The 23,019-nt window shown below is 34.0% G+C and overlaps 3 protein-coding genes across 5 annotated transcripts; 2 read left to right on the top strand and 1 right to left on the bottom strand.

The window, feature by feature from the left end:
- Nucleotides 1–2,104: 2,104 nt before the first annotated feature.
- LOC116120580 (gamma-soluble NSF attachment protein) lies at nt 2,105–8,745 on the top strand. Its single transcript, XM_031406531.1, has 9 exons — nt 2,105–2,234; nt 2,606–2,673; nt 2,765–2,849; nt 2,958–3,116; nt 3,874–4,011; nt 6,312–6,390; nt 6,667–6,746; nt 7,932–8,061; nt 8,475–8,745. The coding sequence occupies exons 1-9, from the start codon at nt 2,188–2,190 to the stop codon at nt 8,574–8,576; spliced, it is 888 nt and encodes a 295-aa protein (XP_031262391.1). The 5' UTR covers nt 2,105–2,187; the 3' UTR covers nt 8,577–8,745.
- Nucleotides 8,746–10,229: 1,484 nt separating this feature from the next.
- LOC116120555 (FAS1 domain-containing protein SELMODRAFT_448915-like) lies at nt 10,230–11,031 on the top strand. Its single transcript, XM_031406505.1, has one exon. It carries the CDS (start codon nt 10,255–10,257, stop codon nt 11,029–11,031), a length of 777 nt encoding a protein of 258 aa, XP_031262365.1. The 5' UTR covers nt 10,230–10,254.
- A 430-nt stretch (nt 11,032–11,461) lies between these two features.
- On the bottom strand, nt 11,462–21,773 carry LOC116120522 (lysine-specific demethylase JMJ18-like). Of its 3 annotated transcripts, none has more exons than XM_031406473.1 (11): nt 21,376–21,772; nt 19,944–20,015; nt 19,486–19,563; nt 18,883–19,389; nt 18,562–18,786; nt 17,741–17,902; nt 16,570–16,938; nt 14,758–15,853; nt 14,545–14,648; nt 13,850–14,047; nt 11,462–12,196 (listed from the first exon to the last, which is right to left on the bottom strand). In XM_031406473.1, exons 1-11 carry the CDS (start codon nt 21,415–21,417, stop codon nt 11,837–11,839), a joined length of 3,213 nt encoding a protein of 1,070 aa, XP_031262333.1. In that variant the 5' UTR covers nt 21,418–21,772; the 3' UTR covers nt 11,462–11,836. The 3 variants fall into 3 exon arrangements, with proteins under 3 accessions (XP_031262333.1, XP_031262331.1, XP_031262332.1); XM_031406471.1 differs by lacking the exon at nt 11,462–12,196 and adding an exon at nt 16,015–16,297 and having other exon boundaries at nt 13,583–14,047; nt 16,853–16,938; nt 21,376–21,773; XM_031406472.1 differs by lacking the exons at nt 11,462–12,196; nt 21,376–21,772 and adding an exon at nt 16,015–16,297 and having other exon boundaries at nt 13,583–14,047; nt 16,853–16,938; nt 19,919–19,949.
- Between the last annotated feature and the right edge of the window lie 1,246 nt (nt 21,774–23,019).

The following is a 23,019-nucleotide window of genomic DNA, read 5'->3' as shown; positions in this document are numbered from 1 at the left end:
TTTTCCAGCGAGATACCCTTAAACTCTATAAAACAGAAAACCCTCAAATCCTAACAAAACCCTATTTCGATTTGCACGAATTTCGTCGATCCCTTGTGTTTGTGACCTAATCTCACGAATTAATCCCAAGACTCAGCAAGATTCGAGGTCTAATGATCTAGGAACCTTTAAATCAAAACCTCCAAAAAACTGACAAACCCTAATTTTCGAATTCGTCAGAATTAAACGATTTCTAAACCTAGATACACCTCAGAACTTTAGGCTCTGATACCACTGTTGTAATTTCTCCTCACTGAACAAGCAAACCTCAACCAAAACACACAATCAACACAAACCAAAACAGATTCAACACACAGTATTTACCGTGGGTTCACTTGTTAATATTGAACAAGCTACGTCCATGTTGAGCTCCCGAATATGGATGCTCGCTGCACTTACTATTTCGATCAAGAACGGTTACACCCTCAAACTCTCTTCCCTTTACAAGATTTCAACCAAGATCAAAAACTAGCTTCGTATAACAAAGATAAAACTAATCTGTACTAAGAACTCTACACCAGGTTCCCACCCCACTAAGAAACACGACTCGATGGATAAATTTACAGCAGATTACATACACACAAAGCCTAATCTTGAACCTAACCTGGAAAATTTGAGAGATATCGAACAGAGGAAAAAGGTTGTTTGCGAATAGGGAAAGCTTCGACTTATAGGTTTGACCCCAACTAAGTCTCAATGTCAGATCTGTTCTCAAACCAACAATCAGGATGAAGTCTCAGCTTTAAATGAAACGACGTCGCATAAGGCTTCACTTATAACATTTTTGAATTTTTACTTGGTTAACTAGTGCATGCTTAATGCATTTTTATGGTAAACCTTGAGAGTGACAGTTAATTAATTCTTACAAATATTAATTTTTATAAAGAATAAATATTACAAACAAAACGGAAAGACCTTGAAACATTCATATCATTAGCAAGTAAGAGTCTAGATTAATATATAAAACTTTCGACAAGTGTTAGTGGTAGTTGTAACTTTCTTGCAACATGTGTATTTTAATCAATAACATTTATTTTGGTCATGGGGTACATGGAGATTGGCTATGATATTACTCTTCTAAACCTTTAACACCCAAACGTTTTGGTGAAAGAACATTGAATAAACTTTTAAAAAAAAAAAAAAAAAAATTGTAAGATTAGAATCAAAACGTAAGACTTGCTATAAATTAAAATAAAATAATATAATAAGAATATATATCACTACATTGGAAAATATAAAAAATCTAATTCACTTGAAAAGTGTGACTAAATTTATTGATTTTTTTTTTTTTGGATAACATAATCAAGCAAATAGAAAAACACCAAAAATAGGCAAAATTCTTATTCTTTTCTATACACATTATCAAAATTTATTAATAATTTTCTTTTTAAATATAATTTTCAAAAAAAGTTTTAGTTTTAATCCGATAAATTTTTTATTTTTTATTAGGAATACAAATACAAAAGTAAATCTACTTTGAAGTAATAATCAAAATACTTAAAAGAAAAAAAAAAAAGGAAGTTGGTAGTGTAGTAGGTGTTTGAATTTGATGCATACAACCCACCAACAATTATTAGGGATGAGAAATACTACGTTGATAAACGAATTTTACAAACACAATCTATCACTGTCACCACCCCTCTAAGCAACATCAATAGACAGTGTGTCACGTTGCGTTTGTAAAAGAAAGTTTGTGAGATTCATTTGTCAACCTATCTTTATTGATTAGAGATAAGATTAGGTGAAATTTAATTTGGAATACATTAGATAACCAAACATCTTTAATTTAAAATAGTAAATTTTAAACAATTTCTTTTCTAATATATCTTTAAATAAGATTAAAAAAAATAACATGACAAATATTATAAAAATCATATATAATATTTTAATTATTAATATTAAAAAAACTAATGGGAGAAACACATTATCCAGTCATTTTATTTAATTTATCATAATCTTATTATTATTATTATTATTATTAAATTCTTTATTACTGAATGTTAAATTAAAAATGAGAAAAAAAAATATTTACTTAAAAGCCAATATTCTCACCAAACCATAAGACAAAAAAATCAAATTTAAAATAATACTAAAATCCGGGAAATAAAATCGGTTGCGTTGTCGATGAGTGGACTCTGAAGCAGAGCCATGGCGAGTTCAGATCCTCACAAGTTGATGACCAAAGCTGACAAACTGTAAGCTTTCTCTCTCAAACATCAATCAATTTTTATTCAGAGCTAAACTTTTTTGGTTTGTTCATTTAATTAATAGAATCTAATCGATTCTACTGATTATAATTGGATTTCACTTTGCTCCCTTAATCGACATTATAAGATTGTGAATGTTATGTGTGGCGAGCTGGGGTGGATTTGTAATGTTTTGCAAGCTTTGAGTTCTTATATTACAAGATTTGTGTTTAATTTTATAATTCACGCTGTTGTTATGATTTTTTATGTGTTGAATTTCACTTCGATGCATTCCAATTAGAAGAGAAGGCACAGAAGATAATGGTGCATTGATTGATATTTTCTTGGATATTGAAAGTCTAATTTTGAAATTTCTGTAGGACAAAGCTCAGTCTTACAAGATGGAGTGCTGATTGGAAAAGTGCTACTCAATTGTATGAGCAGGCTGGTATGTGAGGTTTATGCCTGTTTAAACTATGAAATTAAGTATATTATTTTGTTTCTGGGTGATTTATTCATTGATATACGTTCTGCTGTAGCTAATGGGTATAGGGTTGCCAAGGATTATGAGAAAGCTAATATTGCGTTTGAGAAAGCTTCAAAAGGGCAAGAGATGCTCTCTTCGTATCCTCATTTCGTATTACTATTATTTTCTGTGTGTCGTGTAGTATTGGGTATTATGTGTTGGATACATATATTTCTGTGTTGGTATATCCTTTACTAGCAAATCAGACCCTGGGATGCTGCTAAGCATATGGAGTCTGCTGCTGTTCTTGCTAAGGATCTGGGTAATTGGACTGAAGTTGCTGACTTCTATAGAAAAGCGTCTGAGTTATACACAGAGTGTGGAAGACCACAACCTGCATCAGATGCTCTTGCAAAGGCTGCACGGTAAACAGATGGAAAAGTTTTACCCTCTTCTTATCATACTCTGAATCTCACTTTCTTCTTTCTTGAACTGAAATATTTTTGTGGAATTTAATTGTTTACAAGGACATCTATTGACGTACACCTTTATAACTTTGGGGAGCGGTTGGAAGTTCTGAGAAACTATTATATATGATTTTCTATTCAGTATTGTGCCATATGGTTATCCTATTACTGTACATTGTTAATTTGAAACTTGTAATGCCCTAATAACATGTCATATATATTAATGGGTTGTCCAAAAATGTGTAATTAATTGCTAGGGATTATGTTCCATTTTGTATAGAGAGCCTAATTACTTTACAGTGTTTTAGCGTTTATACACGTACAAGTAATTACTCATAAATATCCTTTCCTACTCTTTATGTTTATTACTTCTTTCAAACCCATATTAATAAACACAGATAAAGGCACATATATTCAAAGGAAAGACATCAAGAATCTTAGGATTACTGTCACTTAGAAAAAAAGATATTCATTTGAGGGTTTCAGTGTCACCATATAGCAGTGAACAAGATGCTAGCTTGTGGTACACTCACATTTACAAGTAATTACCCAAAAATACCGCTTCCTACTTTTTTAAATTTTCTCTCTTCTTATTTTATAAATATTGGAATTAAGTTATCATATATAAATTTATGTTTTGTCTTTTTGTCTTTATATCTCGGATAATCTTTGAAATTGGTTGTAATGACACTCTTTCTCACTCTCCTGCCTGTAGTGCGCTAGAAGATGCTGACCCAGATGATGCGATTCAACTATACACTGATGCGTGTGATATTCTGGAAGAGGATGGGAAGGAACAAATGGCATTTGATCTTTATCGTGCTGCTGCTAATGTCTATATAAAGCTTGAGAAGTAAGAGTTTTTTACTTTTAAATTTCTTTATACTGAGGTTTAATATTTTAATTGTGTTAAATTTGTATGCTTTAGATGATGAAATTTATAGTGGTGTACTTTATGGGTTTGCACTATTAACTTCTGAAACTTGTGAAATCCTCTTTCTAAGATATATCTCGTTGGGCTTTTAGGCAGTTGCTTGGTCATTCTTATTTATAAGTCGTGTATTAATGTATATTATATATGTAAGAGATGTCCCATTTCACCTTTGTTTTGTTTAACCTTTCTTCTTCTTTATGTATATTTCTAAATTACGGTATCATTTTTCTATAAAAGGAGAACATTGATCTCCCGAATTTATGCTAATTTGAAGCTTTTCTAGAACACACTTGCTAAGGACTTGCAAGTTTCATAGTTCATCAAGACTGTAACTATCTTCAATTATAGTGTCGAAAATAAATGTTCATTCATTGACATAATATAATCTATAAACAAAGTGTGTTCCATTTACTTTTGATATGGTATATCTTTTTCTTGAAATCCATTCTAGTTCATCTGTTTCCTTCCTAAAGTTGTTCTGTGAGATGGAATGGAAATGGTTTAGTGAAGTGTACTTAAATACAAAGCTTATAGACTTGTTAGCTTTGAAATGTGCCACATGTTAGGAGAGTAAAATATCCGGTGTTTAAAGTTCAGCAGTGTCTATTGGATGGTTGATTGCGTTCAGTACTATTTGAAATAAGAATTGGCTATAACGATCATTAATGTTGTGGATGTAAACTCTAAGTTTAATCTTATTGGTAGACCTATAAAAATGCTTGGTATAAGAGGGGATGATTTTTGCTTATCTAATGAGAATGAGTATAATTGATGTAGGACAGCCTAGAGATATTAGGGATCTATCGTAATCTCTAGGATTTGTTTTTATTTTCTTTCCTAATTTAAATAAAAGAAGTCTTCCTTGCTTGTATTGATCTTTTTTCCTAGTGTGGGAAGATTTTATTTCCTCCTATATAGTTATTTTATTTACTAGTTATTTGTTTCCTTATGTTATTTATGATTGGCTCTATAAATGAATGCCAAAATCCTTATTGTTGGATGACTTGAAAATTTGAATTGAGTAGACTGGAGAACTTAATCAGGCGGATGTTGCCAATATATGAGAAAACACCAAAGTTGATCTTGAATGATCATTTGAAAGAGATTAATTAATGAGTAAAATCTTGATATTGCATTCTGAATTAAGTTGAGAAAGTGGTATTTAATTGAAAGTCAAGGAGGTTGAAGTTAGAATTTGTCTTTTTGTGCGGAAGCGGAATCGAGATTAGGCTCTAATACCTGGGATTAGGAAAGGGAGAGAAAGCAAGAAAGGGTAGAAGTAATAGAATAATAGAAGGGATAGACTTGACGGAGAGAAAGCTAGAAAGCGGAGAAGTAGAAAAAGAACATAAAGGGGGGGAAATGTAGAAGAAAGGGGAGAAAATAGAAATTGGGGGAGAAAGCATCTTTATTATCAATTCATATTTTCAAGTCATCCTACAATAACTCTATAGGAGGAAGTAAAATCTCCTCACAATAGGAAAGAAGATCAATCCAAACAAGGAAGTCTTCTTCTATTTAAACAAGGAAATAAATTAAAAACAATTCCTAGAGATTACAATAGATCCCTAATATCTCTAGGCTGTCCTATATTAATTCTTCTCTCCTTTCTTCTAAAATTTCCCCCTTCCTATTCTTTCTCTGCTCCTCTCCTTTATTGCTTTCTCTCCATCAAGTCTATCCTTTCTATTCTTCTATTACTTCTACCCTTTCTTGTTTTCTCTCCCTTTCCTGATCCCATCAATAATTCTTCACATGATTTAACATTTATATTCATTTAATGCAGTAAGTTAGTTTTGTGTTTTGTGCTTTTGTGTTTTGTGCTCCATGTGAGCGGATGTAAGTGTAACTGTTCTGAGAATATTTACACTCCTATAGTTTATTTGAATATTGCACAAAATTTCATTATGGCTATTAGAACCAATTTCTTTGTTTCTGGTACCTCTGGCCAAACTGGGGATCTATTTGTGGCAGTTTTCAGTCTTTTTATGTTCATAATTATACTTTAAGCACTTTAGGCGTCTACAGTTTTCTTTCTAGATAGATACACTTGTCTTTACTCATTCTATGCAAAGAACACCCACGCTAAGTGTTGATTTACACTACTACTGTACATGTCATAGTTCTGACATGACTATAAATCACTATTATTGTGTCTCATTCTTATTGCTTTTCTGATAGGACCTTGTAAGTGTTAATTACGTTGTCATTTCCAACAGATATACAGATGCTGCGGCTTTCCTGTTGAGATTAGGCTTAGCAGCTGACAAGTGCAAAGCCACCAACAGCCAGTGCAAGGTGTTGACTTACATCATTTGGCTTTCAACCTTTATATCTCATTCATTTCAGCTGTTCTTTTCTTCAATTTTTTAAATTGTTTAAAACACCTTGGGTTTGTTGACTCCATAGTTCTCGATAAATACTTGTGAAGTAATTTGCTCTACGTAGATTACTTTGCTTTCTTTTTTCTATTATTGTTTTTTAGAATTTATTTGCTTTAAGTCATCTTGCCACCACCAATCAAGAAATATTATGACAAATACATTACTTCTAACGTACCCAAGTTGATTTCAGGCATATCTTAGTGCCATTGTTGTGTATCTTTATGCTCATGACTTCAAGCAAGCAGAGAAGTGCTACAATGATTGTTCCCAGTAAGTATAATTTCGTTGCTGCTTCTTTTAGTGAATATTTATGCACTTAAATTTGTGTACTGCTCCATGTCTACTCAAACTGGGATTATTTCTGTGCCCCAAACAGCCACTTTTTTAGTCACAGCAAGGATTGAAATGGGTATACATGATATAAATTCGTTTGTGCATTCTGACAATCAAGTCTGTTATCGAATTGTGGAATCTGGATGAAGTCTACATGCTTATATTATATACTTGTGCACAGAAATTATATTTTATGCTCAATGTATACTTAAGTTTGGATGGTTTCTATGGCCCAAACAACCCCTCAAGTAGGCACAGCAGGGTTATCTCTCTCTTTGTGTCCCTCTCGTTTTGAGGTTCTTAATGAACTGCTGAAACATAGTTTACTAGATTCAGTGGAAGAGAAATGTAAACATGTGCCCTTAAGTATGCTTAAAAATAGAAATATTGATTATTATCAATACATTACATTTGTGGAAATACAAAGAAAAACATTTTCCTGCAATTGATATATGAAAAAATTTTGTACTTGTAAAACATTAACATGTGCTTTAGGGCAGTCATTAAGACCATTTTATAGAAAACCAACAAAAGCATATAATGCAGCATGGAAATGATATTCAACTTCTAAGAAAAGGGATAATCAAGAACATCTTGCTACTGATTATGCTCCTATGATCAATGATAAACAATGCACTAATGTTTGCAAATTACTGGCATTTTTAGCAAAGTTGCAAGTTCCACCAAAGTAAATGTACAAATATGGAAGAGCTATGGCTTCACTTACTATTCTTAGAATTCTTATGTACCGATCCCAAATTATTGTTATATGACATAGAGATGCACATTGCCTCCATGTTAAGATTAATCTTCTCCCAGGAATTGGGGGTTGGCTGCCAGCTGTTGAACCTTCTATCTAGGTAGAATAAAATTTGATGTGTAGCATTTGTTGAAGGTAACCTGTTGCCACTGCAGCTGTTATGCTTTATTTGTTTCTCAATATTACAATATATGTCTCATAGGTTGAATGCAGTGTTAAAGTTTTCTATGCAAGAGAAACGATGTCCACTCATTAATTTGAACCATTTAGTTAAGTTTTCTTTTCTTAAGATTTTACTCACTGTTTTACTCAAGAAAGGATAAGGGGGAAAATGTTGGCTTACTGCCTTTGGCTTACTGTAGGATTGATGCTTTTCTGAGAAGTGACCACAGTCGCTGTGCTAGTAAGCTTCTTTCTGCCTATAGGGAAGGTGATGTTGAAGAAATTAAGCGCGTTGCTCATTCAAGCACTATTTCAAATCTTGACAATACGGTAATTCTTTTTATTTCCTTGCACCCAAGTTATTCGTTTGGAATTGCATCAACTTATCTTAATTTAGTCTGGATGATTGCATCATGTTTTAAGTACCGGGTTTAGGCTTATTTGAATATCTGAAGAAATTTTATCTGATCCAACATGAATATTCTAACTTTTCATGGGCATAATCCCATTTAGTTCAGGTAAATGTTTGAATTGCCTGTGAAGAGAGATAATAAACAATTTGATATATAACTTGGTTTGGGTTGTAGTTCCAAGAAGAATATGATCCTTCGCTTCAACTCTGTCTCCAGGAGTAAGCCGGATTCTATAATCCAAGAAATTTAAGATTGGAATAGTGGTTATGTAAGGGTAGGTGAACGATAACCCCTTTCTTTGTTCTGATTGTGACAAATGAATCATTGCAGATCATCAAGCTTGCACGAAAGCTGCCTACCGGAGAAGTTACTGCTCTGAAAACCGATGATGGTAAAGATGAAGAAGCACTGGATGAAAACGATCTCACATAGTTTCTCGGAGAATCATTGACGGATTGCTGCATTTGTTTCATAAATGGGTGGGATTTGGCGAATTGGTGTGATTATACAGCATACATAAAAGAGAAAATTACAAAGTTTGATGTTACAGTAATTCATGTATGCATTATATTGTGGTGCTGTAAAAATTAATTTTTAGTTAGTAGTTGTATCTAAATGGTTTAGTTTGTTCTTGTTTTGTTTGCTGGAGTGTGTGAATTCACTGAAGTATTGATGTTCTTTTACTTCATGGGCCGCCATTAGGCCCATTTTCTAGGTTTTAAACGTGAAGGAATATTCTATTGTATTTAATTTCTCTTTTTTATGAGAATAAAAAGTTTTGATTTTGTGTTCTTAAATTTAAAAAATGTTTTCATTATCATTTTTTGAAAACAGTATTTGAAAATAAAATTAGTATGGAAGTGTTTCTTTTATCATTTTCTTATTGCAAACATCAAAAAGAGAGGCTGAAAACAAAGAATTTTTTTTCTTTTAATCTTCTGTGTGGATTCAAATTTCAATTTTAGTTATACACTGAATTACTTATTTTTCATGTTCATGTTTAAAAAACAAAAATGGTGACTGACAAGTTGGAAACAAATTAAATTACGGGATAATGTTTTTTGAAAATAGAAGAAAATGGTCAAAAGTTATAAAACTTTAAAGATAATTCTAAAGAGACAAATTTTCATTAATTATAATTAAATTTAATGAAAAAATGTTCAAAATAATTTCGTTAATTATTGTTCAATCAATAAAAAAATNTTGTTTTGTTTGCTGGAGTGTGTGAATTCACTGAAGTATTGATGTTCTTTTACTTCATGGGCCGCCATTAGGCCCATTTTCTAGGTTTTAAACGTGAAGGAATATTCTATTGTATTTAATTTCTCTTTTTTATGAGAATAAAAAGTTTTGATTTTGTGTTCTTAAATTTAAAAAATGTTTTCATTATCATTTTTTGAAAACAGTATTTGAAAATAAAATTAGTATGGAAGTGTTTCTTTTATCATTTTCTTATTGCAAACATGAAAAAGAGAGGTTGAAAACAAATAACTTTTTTTCTTTTAATCTTTTGTGTGGTTTCAAATTTCAATTTTAGTTATACATTGAGTTACTTGTTTTGCATGTTCATGTTTAAAAAACAAAAATGGTGACTGACAAGTTGGAAACAAATTAAATTACGGGATAATGTTTTTTTGAAAATAGAAGAAAATGGTCAAAAGTTATAAACTTTAAAGATAATTCTAAAGAGACAAATTTTCATTAATTATAATTAAATTTAATGAAAAAATGTTCAAAATGATTTCGTCAATTCTTGCTCAATCAATTTAAAAATATTAACAAATATAAATGTTCATGCACTAATATTTATAGAATTTTTTTTTTAAAAAAAGCTGAAAAATAAAAAAAATAAAAGCAAACTCTAATATTAACAAAAAATAAAAAAATAATAAAATAATAAAAGAAGGAGATGAAACACGGTTTAGCGGCCCGGCCCACTAGGCCCAACTGAACTGAATTTCAACAAGTACATAAACATTCAAGTACCCTTACCAAGTTCTCAAAATTAGTCAATACAATTGGCGGGAAGAGTTCGTTACACGGTTAGTTTCTCTGCTCCAAACTCATAATCAAAGAAACCAAGAAACCAGAGAAATCCTTTTCTTCTTCCATGGCCAACCGCCTCCCTCTTGTTCTCCTCCTCCTCACCACCACCGCCGTCATCTCAGCCGCATCACAGCCCTCAACCACCGCCCCAACGTCACCAATCTGGAACTCCCCACAAGAGCAAAAAAACCCCAACCCCGACACCACCATCGATCGCCAACAGCTTAACAACATAATAGACGCCCTGATCGGAGCCGGCGACTTCAACAACTGGGAGGAAATGCTCTCCGGTGCTGTTGACACCGCCATGTTCCCGCTTTCCGCCACCTTCTTCATACCCACCAACGATTTCCCGCCAAATCTTGACATGGACCCTTTCATTTTGGCCTACCATATCGTCCCTCAACGCCTCACTTTCTCTGATCTTTGTCTTCTCAAGCCGTTCTCTCGCCTCCCCACTCTCTTGCCCACGAAATCGATTCTCGTTACAAACACTTCGGTTTTGAACTTCACTCTCGACGATTCTGTTCTTTCTGAACCTGATTTTTATCTCACTTCCACCATTTCTGTTCATGGGGTCTATAATTTTCTTGACTACTCAGTTTATGGTGAAAATTACACTCTTTCCTTGCCTGAACCTTCACCTCCGCCACGCCCGCCTGCTCCAAAGCCGTTGTTTGTCCCCACGGAGGAGGAGATTGGAGGCGGCCATGGCGGCGGCGGCGAAGGCAGCCATGGTGCTGGCAAAAGGTCTGATGCTGCATGCTTGTGGTGGGAGTTTCATGTGGTTTTTGGGGGGTTGATTGTGGGGTTTTTGGGGTTCAAGATTTTTGTAGAGTGATTTTTCCTGGAGTTTGATGAGAGTCGAAGAAGATGAGTCTCAGGTCTTGAGCCGAAAAGACTAAGTGAGATGATCAAGATTCTGTTTGGATACTAAGAAACAATTTTCTGTTTGGTAATTAGTGTAGTTTTTCATGCAGACGTAAAGAATTGCTGATCTTCGTGTTCATGAATGTGGTTAAAGTTGAAGGAATTAATTGATAAGTTTTGGTCTTGCTAATTGTTTCTTTGTTTTTATTTTCTGGGTTGTTAGGTAATTCATGATTTCTGCTATAATTTTGGCAAACCTTCATCTCAGTTGGGCCTATATTCTTGCTTCTTGATGTTTTCTTCCATGTTGGATTAGGTCTATTTGCAGATTTAGAACAAAACTAGAAGTTGCATTGCATTCAACTTTGTAATTTAGTGAATAATGGATAAATGTCCTTAAACAAAAAAAAATTCCACATCACCTCAAAAAACTCCATGAATCCTGTAAATGCAATCACTGGAAATTTTGACAAAAATTGCATCTAAATGTACACAAATGAAAGCAAAAGTAGAAATGGAGGGCTAATCAGAACTTCCTGAAGAACTAAAATGGACATATATTTCATCAGGGTTAGTAAGAATTTTCAGTGAACAAAGGGACCTTATGTGTGATCAGTTAACAGCTTTGGCACACTACAAATAGAGGGCACGACTCACGCCCGGGAGCTCTGTTAGTTCCTTATGGATTCTTAAAAGAATTGGGGCCTAACAAATTGAATAAGAAGCTATGTTGAATGGGAAAGAATGATGGCACCTATTTCTTTTCGTTTTTTATTTTATCTACATTGTTTATGGATCTCCTCGATCAATGCTGTGAACGCTACTCTCCATTCGGCACCTTGTGCCTCGCTGCAGAGTATTCTGTGCATTACTTTTAACTCTTTGGGAGTTGCCTTTCTGAAAAGTCCTTGTAGCACGAGCTGTACCTCTTCGTCAACCGGATTATGGCCTCCTATAGATGGACTGTTCTGATCTTCCTCTTTCAGAGCAATGCCGAAAATTTTTGTCTTGGTTTCTCCAGGAGAGCTACCAGTTTCAAATGAGTTATTCTTGACTTCACTAGTATTGCAGGAAGTCTTCGGTTTGTTGTCCCAATATTCCACGCATTGGTGATCTGGATCAAGAGCCTCAATAGCCTGTGAATAGAAACAAAATGTTGGTCATAAACATAACTAAATTTAATTGCATGTCACAAGATGAAAGAAAATAAAGTTATATCGTTTATTTCTCTTTGCATGTATGTGGACAAGCCCCAAGTTATGCAGATGTTTGAGAGCGATCTGAAAAAGATACATAACTTTAATGGCACTGAAACAAAGCAGGTCTCTCTGTGTTACAAGTATGTGGAGATCATTTATGTATACAAGCAACATCAAATTTTTTTATTTACATTCTGAAATGTGAAAGGGTCCCTGTAGAACAGGTAGTGTGATCTCTATACTCCAAGTAGAGATCCATTCACAATGCAAAGTTGTACTTCCCTGTGCATACGGGAGAGACAGACCTCAAACTTACAGAAGCCAGTATCGAACAATACAACAATAATGAACATGCTTGCAATGGATTTTTAACAAATAAAAAAAAAAAATTGAATTTCAGATATAATTCTATCCTATGGGTGCTGACGAATTCAATCCAAACCTTATAAGGAGCAACAGCAACATGCTATGTTTCAGCAATAATTCAGAATTTACCATTTACGAAAAAGAGGAGGAGATCTAGTAACAATTTGGGAATACCTTAAAGAAAATGGCACAGTAAATAAGAGGATAAAGCACTACACGCTATATGTTATAAGCATCAAACTTTTAAGAACCCTTTTTCTTTCCCTGTATAAGGCAAAAGCTTGTAGGATATCGTACTAGAAAAGTCATGTTACTGTAGCTATGGTGTTATATCCTACCACTTATCAAAGAACAGTCGATTTATCTGAGTAAGGTAGCATAGAGGAAGCTTTACCTGAATAATGGGTGGCGAAAGAAACCCAAACATTTCAAGCCCATCAATGTGCCGCAAAGACTGCCGAGGGGGCAGTCTTCTTTCCCCTAAGCTGCTCCAGTTTTTAACTTCTTGGTTTAATTGCTGCAGCACCATATCCCAGCACTTTTGTGCTGAGAAATTTGCAAAGCTTTCACTTGGGAATTCTTCTAATGTAACCTGAAATTTATGGTGCCAGATGAGTAAGAGAACACATAGATATAGGCTGGAAAAACCCAGTACAATGTCAAGCATCTGAGTTCAAAACTTTCCTTGCTAACCAAATGGTACAAATGTCATTTAACAAAGTTACAGTCTGAGAGAAACACCTATCACTATTTATTAAAAAAAAAAAAAAAAAAAAAAAAAAAAATCTCAGCACTTGCAGAACTCAAAAATAATGAATAAAGTTTCATGATGTTTCTGAACCTTAGCTCCAACACAAAGCATTTATTAGCTAATATTCTAATACTCATCTTCAGTATTTTATTTACAAAGCTCTAAATTGGCAGACACAAANATGTTTCAGCAATAATTCAGAATTTACCATTTACGAAAAAGAGGAGGAGATCTAGTAACAATTTGGGAATACCTTAAAGAAAATGGCACAGTAAATAAGAGGATAAAGCACTACACGCTATATGTTATAAGCATCAAACTTTTAAGAACCCTTTTTCTTTCCCTGTATAAGGCAAAAGCTTGTAGGATATCGTACTAGAAAAGGCATGTTACTGTAGCTATGGTGTTATATCCTACCACTTATCAAAGAACAGTCGATTTATCTGAGTAAGGTAGCATAGAGGAAGCTTTACCTGAATAATGGGTGGCGAAAGAAACCCAAACATTTCAAGCCCATCAATGTGCCGCAAAGACTGCCGAGGGGGCAGTCTTCTTTCCCCTAAGCTGCTCCAGTTTTTAACTTCTTGGTTTAATTGCTGCAGCACCATATCCCAGCACTTTTGTGCTGAGAAATTTGCAAAGCTTTCACTTGGGAATTCTTCTAATGTAACCTGAAATTTATGGTGCCAGATGAGTAAGAGAACACATAGATATAGGCTGGAAAAACCCAGTACAATGTCAAGCATCTGAGTTCAAAACTTTCCTTGCTAACCAAATGGTACAAATGTCATTTAACAAAGTTACAGTCTGAGAGAAACACCTATCACTATTTATTAAAAAAAAAAAAAAAAAAAAAAAAAAAAATCTCAGCACTTGCAGAACTCAAAAATAATGAATAAAGTTTCATGATGTTTCTGAACCTTAGCTCCAACACAAAGCATTTATTAGCTAATATTCTAATACTCATCTTCAGTATTTTATTTACAAAGCTCTAAATTGGCAGACACAAAACTAAATAATAATATAACTATTTTACAAATAAATGTGGATGGGTAATCTGGAGGATCTGAATCTTGTTTCTTAAACTAAATCATCCATGCATAAGCATTTCAACAATGAAAATTTTCAAATTTTATTTTTAAAGTGAAAACAAAGAGAAAAGCCCCACCTTAAAGAGCGGACCAAGAAGGCCTGCGTCCACCACTTCAGAAATATAGCTACAAATTTTTCCTGGATTTAGCACGCTATAAAAATTAACACGGCTTCTAAATCCTGCAGAGTGAACAAAATAGCAAGCAACAAAATTAATCCGCCAATGCATTAAAATATTACAATTGAACAATGCATAAAAAATCAATGGAGAAATTCTGATGCAGTATACCTTTTGGGAAAATGGTCTGTTTACTGCTCCATAATTTTCCACACATGACACACCCAAAATTTATTGGCTCAACAGAGAGATTCAACTTTTTCATTTGATAGCTCTCATCCGTCACAGAACTGCTGATGATTTCATTTTTCAACAAGTTGTCTGATGCTGCTTTTGAATGTTGTGGCAACATAAGATCAACCCCAAATAATTTACCATCAAATGAACCAGCATCCTCAAACACCGTTGAACATGAAGGTTGAACCTTGTTAGGAAATTCATGAGAACCTGATATATTACCGTCACTATCAAGTTGCATTGTATCTGGCTCTTTCACTGCACCTAAGCTACAGACTTTCTCTGGATTGCACAATGGCATAAGAGTCTTCAGATTTGTGACAGCTTCTTTACCACAGCTGCCAGATACATGCAGCAACTTGCTTTCATTTTCATCAGAGATAACATCAATATTTAAATCAAAACAACTCTCATGCTCGACCTTAGCTTTTTTGTTCATAACCTGAGTTTCATCGTTAACATCATTATGACTATTTATACTCGTATGAGATGCACTTAAACCATACATTCCTCGCTGACAGTCTGACTGGACTACTTCTGATGAAACATGACTCTGAGAACAGCAACGATCATTAACATCCACAATTTCGTCTGTTCTAGGGGAAGAAGATGAACTTTCCTTTTCCTTTTGTTCACAACACTGCATTGGAAATGGTTTACTCTCCAGATCCCCCTTTGCTAGACAACCATCAGTGTCACTACAAAGAACCAATCCGACATCTACAGATGCCCATTTTCTTAAAGCATCTAATCCTCCTTCCAATGCCTCAACTAGAGTGTTTAATTCATCCACAGTGTATCGGAGAAGGACAAATCTATGGTCTATTTCACATGAACAAAAAGTTTTTGCATGTTTAAGGCATGCAAATCGGTCAGGAGAGCACTTGCAGCCAGCAGCAGATAGGTGTAAATCATAGAAGCATGAGAAACATTCTCTCTCAGTTTTCACATCAAAGTCTTTTTCCATCTTTTGCAATTTCAGACAAGTTGGGAGCTGCTCTAGTCTTTCTTTCTTCATCTGCACCCTTTTCTAAAGTCAATAAATACAAAAAAGCAAAGAAAGTCAGTCTCTCACTCTTACTTTATGGCCACTTGTAGTTGTCTGTGCATGTGTGTGCATGTGTGTGCATGTGTGTGTGTGTGTGTGTGATTTACTGCAAGAGTGTAACAGAGAGGGAGAGAGATTTAAACCTTAATTGCCTTGGTAAGCATTCCATCCTTCCCACAGAAGCTTTTCCACCTCAAATTTCCAGGTATCTCCTTTTGAAGCACTGATAACTCCCAAAGGGCCTCGACTGAAGCCCGAGCTGCTCCAAACAGCAACTTGTCATGGGACAGAGATGTCTTGCGATACTGCTCACTGTAGAGCTCCACTGCTTGTTGCCCATGTGCCAACCAATCAACAGGGGCCACATTCACAGCTTCAGCACAATTAAAGCCACAATTGAATCCAGAATGGTATGCCCTCGGAAATGTTAAAACAANACTCTCTCTCAGTTTTCACATCAAAGTCTTTTTCCATCTTTTGCAATTTCAGACAAGTTGGGAGCTGCTCTAGTCTTTCTTTCTTCATCTGCACCCTTTTCTAAAGTCAATAAATACAAAAAAGCAAAGAAAGTCAGTCTCTCACTCTTACTTTATGGCCACTTGTAGTTGTCTGTGCATGTGTGTGCATGTGTGTGCATGTGTGTGTGTGTGTGTGTGATTTACTGCAAGAGTGTAAGTGAGAGGGAGAGAGATTTAAACCTTAATTGCCTTGGTAAGCATTCCATCCTTCCCACAGAAGCTTTTCCACCTCAAATTTCCAGGTATCTCCTTTTGAAGCACTGATAGCTCCCAAAGGGCCTGGACTGAAGCCCGAGCTGCTCCAAACAGCAACTTGTCATGGGACAGAGATGTCTTGCGATACTGCTCACTGTAGAGCTCCACCGCTTGTTGCCCATGTGCCAACCAATCAACAGGGGCCACATTCACAGCTTCAGCACAATTAAAGCCACAATTGAATCCAGAATGGTATGCCCTTGGAAATGTTAAAACAAATTCGCCAGAATGCTGAACAGCACGATACACTGGTACACCCTCTGCCTTCAGAACTGATGGAGATAACTGAGTGACCTGGTCCAAGAGAGAGATGATAAATTTTAAGCCTAAATATGCTCGCAATTTAAAGCAGCTGAAGCAGGAATAGAATGTCAGAACCTCCAACGCCGGTGTGAAATCTGGAGAATTGTGTAAGAGAGGGTGGAAAATTTTGAAGATTTGACTGGTAAAACAATCAACTAGTGAATGAAAGCTGAGGGGAAAAACCAGAAAAGAAGGGGGGGTGGCCGGGTTGGAACAGCAGAGAAATAGCCTATACTTATGAAAATTGATTTATAAGGACAATTGTTATTCTAGAACTTCTTAACAGACTTAAGATAAATGATTTATAATAAATGTCCTTATAAATAAATTTCTCCAAAGTACTGGCTATTTCTCTACTTTGTCCCTTTTCTCGTTTTTTTTCCTCAGTTATCTTTTACTAGTACACTGTTTTGTGGTCCAGTCACATTGATCAGTTTTTCACAACACTCTCTTGGACAGTTCTTCAGATATTGAGTTAATATCTATCATGATTAACTAATTAAAGTCTATCTAAAAGTTAATTCCAGAAAATAAAAACATAGAAACTGTCCACTTCATCTTGGAATGCAAACACTATAAGTTAATTAATAACTTTATTTATGAATTTATGATCATGTAAAACATCAACGCAATCTGTGTAGCGTAAAAAGTAAAGAATTATTTAAAAACAAAATCAAAGAGTATTTGCATTTTTCCATAATGACTTCATAAAATATATGTTATAACCAAGCACATATAAAAGTGTTGTCCAAGCATAGTAAATAAGCTTTAAAAATCAAAAGAAAATACTCACCAGTTCATGCAATAAGTCAGGTTGTTCTTCAAACAAGTCAGGTAGATGCTTTCGCATTGCATTCTCCAAGGTGGAAGCATGGCTTCCAGGTACTCCATACCATATTTTTGGATCACCCCAGTGTAAGTAGTTCAGTGAATATAGGTGGTGGTCCTCAACATGCTGTCCGAAACCACAACACCACAAAAAAGGAAGTAAATAACTAAAATAAAATAAACCTATATAGATATTTGCTTTGAAATTCAAGGACATTAGTTAATTACTTTAATTCAACAGTAGTGGCTAATATGGAAACCATCTATCTACTTTAATGTACACACCCTAAATTTTATACAGTATAGTCACAAGAGTGACATATTACTCGTGTCAGGAAGTGATATGTCAAGACAAAATGTTACAACAATATTTTATTTCAACAAATTTTAGAACCCTGCTTTCTGCTACAAAATGATACACAACAGAAGCCCTTCCCTGAATTATTCACAAATTATGCCGACAATCTGCCATTAGAGTTTAATGAAATGCATTCTTCTAATTATCTTATCTACATTCCAGAAGTAAAACTTCACAGTATTAGTGTCTGCATGTTTGTAAGTTAAGTGCATATAAATATAGAAGAGAAAGGAAATGATAACATAAAAAGCTTTTGTAATGTTTATTTGTGCAGGAACTGGCAATGACTTAATGGGTTTGGCAAAAGATAACCCTAGCCTAGATCATCTAAGGAAAAGCAAATAAACAAAATGAATATTTACAACAATATGTCATTTGTAACCAATTAATCATGTTGAACTTTAATAGTACCAATCAGCATTACATACCCAACAAAATGACGAGAAACACATCCCAACATAGAGCCATGGCACTAGAACTCCTGAGATATCACTTCCTTCAAAACATAGTACAGAACCAGGCAGGCGTGGTAAGTTATTCAAATTCCAACCTGACATTGCATACTGATTGGAATCACTTTCAGCTACCATGGTTGATGCCTTAGGAAAACCGCTTCCAAAAGGTCCTGTTTCCAGGTCAGCCCCATAGTACACCTACAATAGGACAGAATAAAATTCATCCATTAAATATTAACAGGCATAAACAAACCATACAGGGAAGAAAATCTATCAAGTAACCATATTTCATACCTCAACCTCATCTGTCGGTTGCTCGACTATCCGCCAGTATTCCCCTTCAATATCCTCTACTGAGGGTTCCCATCTCCTGTGTTCAAACCCATCAGACTTTGATTCCTCAGACTCCTTTGTACCAAAATAACACGCTTTAAAATTGTCAGCATATTTCTGAAAATCCTCAAGAGTAAAATCTGATCCTGAATGGAAACCAAACTTCTCATCAGTCTCAGAGGCAACATTGGCTTCTGAACCAGAATTGCTATTTCTCCTGGATGATCCCATTCTTGATTGTCTTCTCCGCTTTCGCTTTCGGCCCCTGGTTTTCTTCCGCATGGGCTCCCTATTTTGCAGCAAGTCAACTTGCTGAATTCGGGTAGAAAACTTGGCACTTTGCCACATATCTTTTGCTTTAAGAGGGCATGGTGGAATCCAGTTAGATGGGGGAACAATTCGACATATACCATAAGATTCTGCTTTTGTGCGTATCTTTGCTATGTATCCAAGTGTATCTTTAAACTCCTAATGAATGGAGAATCACATAATAAATAAAAAGAGATACAAGGTTAGTACTAAAACAAAACAACATCAGATGTGCATTCTTTGTCAAGAGAATACCTCAACAGTTGGATAAAAAACAGGAGCTTCATCAATAATAGGTTTGCATGCTTCAGTTGGATCCCATCTAGCTGAAACCTGAAGCCACCAACAGTCACATCCCTCATATTAGTATCACAAGTTAGCAGGAGAAAGCAATTGCATACCACAAGAATGTCAAATGAGCGGGTAATTTGCAGTAATACTACGATGAGCCTGCCAAACATACTTAATCTCAATTTTCCTAAAATAAAATTTCTTCCAGTACTACAGTCATCAATTCTAGGAATACAGAAGCTTAAAATGGCCTCATTCTATGAATTAGATTTGTGCAATCAAATAGCATGAAAGAGAGAGTTGATGACACCCATAAATGCCCCTAAATTTGGTATTCACCATACCAAGCTATTCATGTAAATCCATCAAGTACCATGATAAAATGAAAGGGCCTGACATTGGAAATTATGATGATTGCGTACATTTCTACTTCGAGGACTGCCAGAACACTCAACAGTTTTTTCAGTTTTTGGGGTGTGCTTCAAAGAATGATCCTGCCAAATAACTTCCATTAGAAATCAGCATGAACAAATTCAATTTATAATCCTGACCTTATTCTAGCAAAAAGCAAACTCTATTACATGGTAATGGCAATATTGTTATACAATATTTCAAATTGGATATGTATATAACAGCACATAATCAAGAAAACAAAGGCAAACTAAATCAACATTCAGGATTGACAGAACTATATACAAAATCATATATTGTTTAAAAATGGCCCAGCAAAGCAAGCTAATTACTGTACAGAAGAACTGAAAATGCATTCAGAAACCCTAATCCACAAACCACATCAAGCAAATGAACCACAATATAACATACGTTTTAAGGTATAAAAATATTGGTTACTTTCTGTCATCAGATTCCTCTTCAGATATCTGACATAAGCTCAATATAGTCTTTGTGTCTAAGAGGCCGTATAACCCTCACTTCCAATTTCTAGGTTTCTCAGTAACTTGTGTTTGAGTAGACAATTTTTTTTTTTTTATTATGTAAACATCTAAATTTACTTGATTGGCAAGGAGACCAACAAAGATCACAGGTAAACTTCCACAAAAGTGACATCACAGGATACTCATCAGTAAAATACCTCCAGATCCTGCAAAGCCATCAATATTTCAATGGCATGCACAAGATAGCAGACTGACAAATCATATTTGGACTGTCAAAGAGCTATACACATGACAGCAAAGCCATACGAAATATGAATCCCGACAAAAGAGTTGCACAAATTAAGGAGATGATTGGCGGTGGGATCAACATATCTCCACCCTTTTTTCTCCTCGTTGTAGCCAGTAAACCACCTAAGTCTCTCGGAAATATTGACTATGAACTAAAAGGGTGTATAAACCTAATTGGTTTTAATGCAACAAGGTCAACCCTAATCACAAGGCAGTCCAGGCAACAGAAGCTCTTCAGAACTAAAAATTTATAGCTCATTACAGATAAAATTCGTGAAGGCACAGCCACATGCAATGAGCTCTGCGGACCTCACATCACCAAGTTTCATGAACTATCATTAAACTTACATAATATCCAATTCATCCTAGTCAAAATCACATAAACAAAACCTGAAAAACATACAATATTCTTTCAAAAGGGGAATGAAGATCATAACTTATCATCAAATACAGCAATCACCATTCCCTAATAAACATGATCATTATCATCTGCAAAAGCCAAAAAATGCCTAAAATAATAAATTAAATAAAGTTTCAACTTTACCATAAAAATTAAACAAACAACAGAGATCCACAGAAAATTGTGAAATGCAATTAAACAGCATGAACAAATTATAAACAACCCACTAAATTTAAAATAAAAAAAAATAAAATAAAAAAAGAGAAACCTAACCTCTTTGCTATGAGATTCTGCAGCGAATTTAGACTGTTCCATAGAAACAAAATTCAAATAATCCCTTTATTCTTCTATCTCTGAAAAATCTAATTGATCAAAAATACCCAACCTCAAAAAAAAAAAACCAAAACTTTATTTTTAAGAAACCCTAAAAAAGAAAAAACAACCCAATAGATAAAATTGAATTAATTTGCTTAAAGTTAAATTTTTTTTAAATAAATTAGAGATAGAATTGACTTAGTAAACCCTAATTAAGGTAGAAATAGGGATTTGAAAATTGACCCAATTTCCCTTTTAAAATAAAATAAAATAAGAAAGAAAAACGAAAGAGTAACGTATGAACCCAGAAGGAACGGGTGAGATTGGAGAGAGAGACAGGTGTAAGGTGGAAATTTAACTGGAAAATAATAGTTAATGATAAATAAATTAAAATAAAATAAGGAGTTGAGTTTGAAAGAGGAAGTTGGATCTGATAAAGACAAAAGTGAAAGATAAAATAGAGAGAGGGAGAGAGAGAAGGAATGGTCAACAAGAACCCGCCCAAACGCACATAGAATTAACTGAAACCAACTAACTCTTGTGGCACGTGCGAGGGAGGTTTCGGTAATGTTACCATTAGTTGGCCAGTGCCGGTAACTTTATCAAATATTATTTTTATTTTACCTTCATGTTATATGTTTAAATCTCAAAGTTTCATATTTAATTTATCTATAATAAAGTTTATCGCATTTTATCTGCTAAGGTTTTTTCGAACCATCAAGCATTTGAAATAACAATTAATCTATTATCGTTATTTTTTTGTTGAAGTTTTGCTGAATAACTTAATAAGTTAAAATATATAAACACTAATAAAACGTTGTTGATAAAGGATAATTTATTATTTTAGATATTTGAAACCGGATTTCATTTAAAAAAATCTTATAACCAAATTATTAAACCTCTAATAATATCGTTATATCTTTCTATTATATCAAAAATTTGTGACATATATGATATAATGTCAATCTTAATTAAATTATTATCAAGATAAAATAATTTAGCAATATCACATTAATTGGATAATGGATATAAAATAGGAAGTATATAATATTTATGGCTTTATAATATGTGGCTCTAGAATTGTTTTTATAATGTTTTAGTTATGAACTAATATTATATATAAGGGGTGTGTGATGTGTTTTTCAATTATTTAAAGTTTTGTTAATAAATAAACCGTGGGTATGTGAGACACCTGGGAAGAGTTAAAAACCAGTTTTGTATTATTTTATTAAATACTTTATATTATTAAATTACTTTTTATTATTAGGATTTCTGACATTATTTGCTTTTTTATCAGTGAAATACTGAAATGGATCTTCTTTTTTTCCATTTACTGCATGTTCTGGCCATTACATTGATTTTGTCTTAGACTTGCAGTGTGGTGCAAGATGGCACCAAACATTGATAACCAAATTCTATTTATTTTTTTAATTATTATAAGTTTCTTTAAAAACTTCTTATAAATCTCGACACAAATATATAATAATTCTCTAATCTAAACGTCTTGATATAAATTTTATCATGATAATATATTATTCATAATTAGATAATTTACATTAGACTTAAATGATATTTTACAACTTAAATCTACTGATGTATTTT

This window comes from Pistacia vera, unplaced genomic scaffold (assembly GCF_008641045.1).
Source record: "Pistacia vera cultivar Batoury unplaced genomic scaffold, PisVer_v2 Contig94, whole genome shotgun sequence".
NCBI lineage: Eukaryota > Viridiplantae > Streptophyta > Magnoliopsida > Sapindales > Anacardiaceae > Pistacia > Pistacia vera.
The sequence above is the reverse complement of the archived record's forward strand: the minus strand, read 5'-3'. Positions and strand labels throughout refer to the sequence as shown.

Excerpts from the sequence above, each read along its gene's own strand:
- LOC116120580 (XM_031406531.1), top strand. The coding sequence starts at position 2,188 with ATGGCGAGTTCAGATCCTCACAAGTTGATGACCAAAGCTGACAAACT. Across the intron at positions 3,117-3,873 it reads GCTCTTGCAAAGGCTGCACG|TGCGCTAGAAGATGCTGACC; the intron begins GTAAACAGATGG and ends TCCTGCCTGTAG. Across the intron at positions 6,391-6,666 it reads CCACCAACAGCCAGTGCAAG|GCATATCTTAGTGCCATTGT; the intron begins GTGTTGACTTAC and ends AGTTGATTTCAG.
- LOC116120522 (XM_031406473.1), bottom strand. The coding sequence starts at position 21,417 with ATGGAACAGTCTAAATTCGCTGCAGAATCTCATAGCAAAGAG. Across the intron at positions 19,564-19,943 it reads GCAGTCCTCGAAGTAGAAAT|GTTTCAGCTAGATGGGATCC; the intron begins GTACGCAATCAT and ends TGGTGGCTTCAG. Across the intron at positions 14,649-14,757 it reads ACAGACCATTTTCCCAAAAG|GATTTAGAAGCCGTGTTAAT; the intron begins GTATACTGCATC and ends TTCACTCTGCAG.
- LOC116120555 (XM_031406505.1), top strand. The coding sequence starts at position 10,255 with ATGGCCAACCGCCTCCCTCTTGTTCTCCTCCTCCTCACCACCACCGCC.